The sequence below is a fragment of the Echinops telfairi genome, unplaced genomic scaffold, assembly GCF_000313985.2.
Source record: "Echinops telfairi isolate 266 unplaced genomic scaffold, ASM31398v2 ScPeMD7_7472;HRSCAF=8510, whole genome shotgun sequence".
Taxonomy (NCBI): Eukaryota; Metazoa; Chordata; class Mammalia; order Afrosoricida; family Tenrecidae; genus Echinops; species Echinops telfairi.
The window spans coordinates 3,424,300-3,429,853 of NW_022111376.1; the positions used below are offsets into that span (position 1 = coordinate 3,424,300).

Consider the following 5,554-nt stretch of genomic DNA (forward strand, 5'->3'; position numbering starts at 1 on the left):
AGGGAGGGGAAAAATGGGGACCTAATGTTGGGGGTTTAAGTAGAGATAAAATGTTTTGAGAATGATATACAAATGCGCTTTACACAATTGATGTGTGTATGGATTGCGATAACAGTTGTATGAGCCCCTAATAAAATGTTAAAGAAAAAGAAAGACCATGAAAAAAAATAAAAAGAATCATGGGCAGCCAAGGGATGATGAAAGGAGTCCCCCCACTTGGGAGACCCTAGTGCTTCCCTCCTGGAGATGACTACCTTCTTCCACCAGCTGCCCAGCCTCAGACAGTGACCTCAGGTGAGGGTTAGGTAGGAAGGATGGTGGGTTGGACAGGCAAGTCACAGGTTCTCACCTTTCGCTCCCACCTCCAGTAGCCCTGCACAGACAGAAACAAGGAAACAAAGGCCAACTTCTCCCTCCATCTCCTGCCCAGAGCTCCCAGGGCCAGAAGCCAACTCAGGGTCACCAGCCTGGGGACCACCAGAGCTCAGGTGTGGCAAAGCCTGGCTCTGGCCTCTGCAATAGTTGTGCTCCTTGCTTTGTCTTCCCTGGCTGCTGGCCAGGTGTCGGTTGCCATCAGGGTGCAGGGCGTCCTGCGCACTACCCTCCTGGGACTCCCCCAGGGCAGTGCAGATCATCCTGAAGACAGGCTTGACTCTGGGACCCCCCCTCTGGGGGCTTCCCTCCAGGCTGCACTGATCGCCCTCCCTGGCCCTGGCTCCTGGTGGCCCCACCCCAGAATGGGGTGGCCCCGAGGAAGACTTCTCCTGCTCTTCCGTGGGCTGGGGGCCACTGGTCCCCTGCACCTCAGTTTCCTTGGGGTGGGCATTAAAGGATGGCCTTGAGAAAGGGCCCAGTCTTAGTCCTGAGCCCTCAGCTGCACCCTGGCCCCTCCTCCTTTGCTGTGCCCTGACTCTGGTCTGCTCAAGGAAGTCTCTTCCAATTGACACTGGGCCAGGGACCTGGCCCCCAGCCCTGCTGTCACCCTGTGTTTTCTGCCTGGGCTCCCTTTCCCCCTCTTTTCGGTGTCTCCTTTGTCTCCTCAGCCTGTGGTGGGGAGGATCACTGCAATCTCCAGAGCCTACTTGGGTTTGGGCTTGGGATGGCCCTGGTCCCAAGCCCAGTACCCGTTTCCCAACTCCAAGGTGGCCTCTCTCTTCTGCTTGACCAGGGCAAGGTTCTGGGGATTGGTACACTGGGCCCTGAGGTGGCCGTCTTCCCCACAGCCGTAGCAGAATGTGTGCCGTCTCTGCTCCTCTGGGCCTAGAGAGTCAGCACACACTGGCCCACCCCGGCGCCGCCGCTGGCGTCGGCCTCCCCCTCTACCTCCGTGGTGTTGGGAAATTGGGGTGGGCCTCCCCTGCGAGATGTCCCTAAGGCGGACCAGCTCCTCATGTCTCTCATGCCCCATGGCAGCCTCCCATTCCTCCTCCTCCCGCAGGAGCTGGACCAGGGCCAAAAACCCAGGAGCCCTCCTGCGCTGCTTCATCAGCCTCAGGCGCTCTCGGAGCTTGTCTGGGAGAGTGGCGCCATCCAGGACCTGATTCAGGCGGGCCTGGTTGACATTCTTTCTGGATACGGCATTTTTCTCCACAGCTTTTTGAAGCAGGGGCTCCAAACGAACCACAAAGCTGGACACCTTCTCACCGAGCTCCTGGCGGGCCTTGTGAAACTTCACCTGGGTGACTCTGCGGCTCTCCAAGGGCCCGAACACCCGCTGCAGCGCCTGCAGGCACTCAGCCACGGAGACAGCTGGGTTGTTGGCTCGCAGACTGCTGACCACCTGCAGGGCGGGGCCCCGCAGGCACTCCATCAGCCTTTGCCTCTTCTCCTCCTCAGGCACCTGCCACATCTGGAGCACGTGGGTGGTGTGCTCCAGCCAGACTTCAAAGGCCAGTGCCCCGGGCATGGACATCATGTGCCCAGAGAACACTCGGAGCTCCCGGTACAGCATCTGCTCCAGCAAAGGCTGGACCACAGCCCCCAGGGTCTGGGCCCAGGCCCAGAAGGCAGAGGAGACGGGAAGGCCTGTGGCCGGGCACGTGGGGTGGGATCCCAGCACCCGGTTCATGTCGGCCACCGAGCGCCTCTCCTCTTCCAGGAAGCACTTCAGCCGGCTGAAAAATTCACTGTCTGTGTTGCGGGGCTTGACGATCACTTCCCAGGCACCCCCCCTGGCCGGGATCTCCCTGGGGGCCAGCACATAGTTGATGTCTCGCTCCAGCTCCAGGAGGAACGCCTGCGCATTCTCTTCCCTGCGAAACATACGGCCGACGACGCGGTACTTGCCCAGGGGCCTGAGTGCTGCCTGCAGCGTCTCTTGCAGCTCCTCCTGGCCACAGTCCTCGGGGATCCCCAGGACCAGCATGGCCCGCTGGAGGGCCAGATGCTCCCCACGGCACCAATCTTGCAGCAGGGCCACTGGCATGGCTCCGGAGATCTGCCTAGGGTGAGCAGCGCGCGCGGGGAGGGGGGGGGGGCGCTTCATCTCTGTGGCACCCAGGGGCCTGGCTCCGCGCCACAGCAGGTCAGTACCGTCCCATCCTCCATCCCCATGCACCCCTGCACCCAAGCCGGAGTGCCCCTACACCTCCCCCTCCCTACCTTCTCCTTTGGGCCGCTGCCTTCTCGATGGAGCTGCGCTGTGGGTCTGGGTCTGCCTGGGCTCCCGCACTTCAGTGTCTCCGTCCACCCTGCGCCTCTCCCGTCTGGCCAGCCTGCAGCATGGCACGTGGCCTGCGCGCGCCCGCTCACTGTCTCCTCTGCAGTGCAGACTCCAGGCAGGAGGCACAGAGGCGGCTTGGCAGCAACTGAGGAGCTTAGGCCCCCCGCGTCGCCTGGGAGACCGCTGGACCATTGGCGCATGCGGGTCACGTGGGCTTGGCTGTTGCTGCAGCCGCTGTGGGCGTCCTAGACCGCATGTGAAGTCACATGTCCCTCCCCCGGAGGGACTTGGGCCCCAGAGGGCTCTTCCGAATGTGCTCTGGGCTGTGGGCATGGCGGAGCTTGCAGGATTCTGAAGTTTCTGCTTATGCCCTCCCCTGCTTCCTGGTAGTTCACATATGCTCCTGTCGCTGTGCCAGGTGAGGGGGCACCTGGCTCAGGTGGGATGCTGTGGACCCACCCCCACCCCGCCCTGGGTAAGGGCTCTAGACGTGTATACACACACACACACACACACACACACACAATTTCCAGGGTAGCCTCCTGGGCCATTTGGGCAGGAGGCTTGGGTCTGCATGGCCAGACCTAAAGCAAATCTCTCCTGCACCCGAGGCTACTAGAGGTCAGTGACCAAACCCAAGGAGGGTGACCAAGTGCCCTGCTTTGGCCAGTCCTTTCTATATCCCTGCAGTGGGTTAGCCACATGGTTACTAAATGGGAGGTCACAGTTTGGACCCGCCAGCTGCTTTTCAAGAAGATGTGGCTGTCTATTTCCCTAAAGAATTACAGCCTTGGTCACCCTAAGAGGTAGGACAGCCCTGTTCTATCTGGTCATTGTGGGCTTGATCGGCATTTCTTCCCAGTGAGCTGCAGGCCCAGCCTCTAGGAGACAAGGTCTCTCATTGTCACCCCACCCCTTAGGTTCTGCTGTGTCCATTGGGTCCTGTACAGAAGTGCAAGAGGAGAGAGTAGTTGCCCTACAGACTGAAGATCTGATGGTCTGAGCGCTCCTGCAAGATCGTCCAGTTTGGCAGAGCTCCTGCTCTGTGTCAGCCACACAGGGAGGGCATTGGGGAGATGCCAGGTGGAACCGTGCAGATCTCGACAATCACATTGTGCTGAGCGATAGTTTGGGACAGTCATCAGGGATTCCTTGCCACTTGACCTGCAGTGACCAGAGTTCCACTTGCCTGCCCACTCTCTTCAGGGACATGAACCAATGGGCCCTAGGACTTGTCCCTGGGTCAGACTGTACAACACGCCCCCCTCCCGCCCCTTCAGAGGTTTCATAAGAGTTGCTCACGATGTAATCCTTACTGGCCCCTGGGAAAGCCGGGTTCTCAGCAACCTGGCTAACCACATGAGGCTCAGGGACATTGAAGGATGTGTCCAAGGTGGTACACAAGTTCAAACTAGTAGCCACATCAAAATGCAATCCCCCCCTCGCAGTCCACTCCCTGTCACTGGAATGGGCCCCACGTTCATCAGCGAGGGAGCAGGTTGAATGTGAACCTAGACCTGAGTCTGCTTCTGTAAAGAATGACAGCCTGAGACACCCTAAAGGGCAGTCCCGTCCTGTTCTATCGGGTCGCTGTGGGTTTGATTGAGTGGTCTTTCTCAGGGCACCTGCAGGCCCAGCAACAGGGAGAAAATTACCCTGAATTGGAGTCTCAATAACATTGTTCATTCTCACTTATATAGTTTGACTCGTTTTTCCATCTTGTTTCATTTTTATTTTTTATGCATTTTCATGTATATAACATGTTGTTCAGTAGTAGATAAGTTCAACATCGAGTTGATTCCAACTCACAGTGACCCTTTAGAACTGCCCCTGTGGGTTTCTGAGACTGTAAGTCTTTATGGGAGCCAAAAACCCCACCTCCCTGGTGGTTTCAAACTGCTGACCTTGCAGTTAGCAGCTCAACGCATAACCACGATGCCACCAGGGCTCAGCACTAGAGAGTGGTTTATTAAAAAAATACAACAATGTTTGGCTCAAAGTGTTTGCAGTTCATTGCTCACCATCATGTAGGGAAATGGCATGTCCACCCTTTTCCTTACAAACATCTGAGAGGTCACTCAGAATCGCTCTCTCAAATGCTCCCTTGGGGATTTCTGGGCTCCCAGGGGGACAAGGAAAGAACATGGCATGAGAACTGCTGAGGGGAGCTCGTTAACAAACACTGAACTCTAGCTTCCATGTTCACTTTTTGCAAGTTGTAAATATGCTCCAGATAAGTCTTTTGGAAAAGCAAAGTGGCACCATGAGAGCCTTCAAAAATTAAGGAATATCTGCAGTCCCCAAATTTCAAGGTCCCATTCCGACAACTCTGTCATGTGTTACGTCTGACACAGCAGAACTGGGGTAACTACCTGGGATTTGGTTTGTTCGCTTTTGATGTTCATGATGATTGTCTTTTATTACGAATATATTTCTAAATCTGTGCATCATTTGCCTTTGAGAGTTGGCAATGTCAGCAAAGGATGCACTGCATTATGATATGTAGTACACATTACTAGTGGTAACATGGATCAAAAGAAAGATACTGTAATTTGGATATGTTGTAAATCAAAGAGTACCTGTGCTTTAAAATATGAGGGCGTTTGGGAAAATTCATTTCCAAAATTTTTTTAGCCCCTTAAATATATACTGCAAAATCTAACATTCAAAAACTGTATTCTCCTCAAGCCTTTAAGACTCATCTGGCGTCTTAAAAGCTTGAAGTTAAACGGGCGGCCATCTAGCAGGGAAGCAACAAAGTCCACATGGAAGCAGCACACCAGCCTGTGTGATCATGAGGTGTCGACAGGGATAGGTATCAGAAGTTCAAAAACAAGCAATCAAATTGACTCAGAACATGGACAAAGTGGAGACCCAAAACCTACTTGTAAG

At 55.4% G+C, this 5,554-nt stretch overlaps 1 protein-coding gene across 1 annotated transcript; it reads right to left on the reverse strand.

Moving 5' to 3' along the window:
- Positions 1–114: 114 nt before the first annotated feature.
- PNMA3 (PNMA family member 3) lies at positions 115–2,425 on the reverse strand. Its single transcript, XM_004715630.2, has one exon. It carries the CDS (start codon positions 2,423–2,425, stop codon positions 1,079–1,081), a length of 1,347 nt encoding a protein of 448 aa, XP_004715687.1. The 3' UTR covers positions 115–1,078.
- Positions 2,426–5,554: the final 3,129 nt, after the last annotated feature.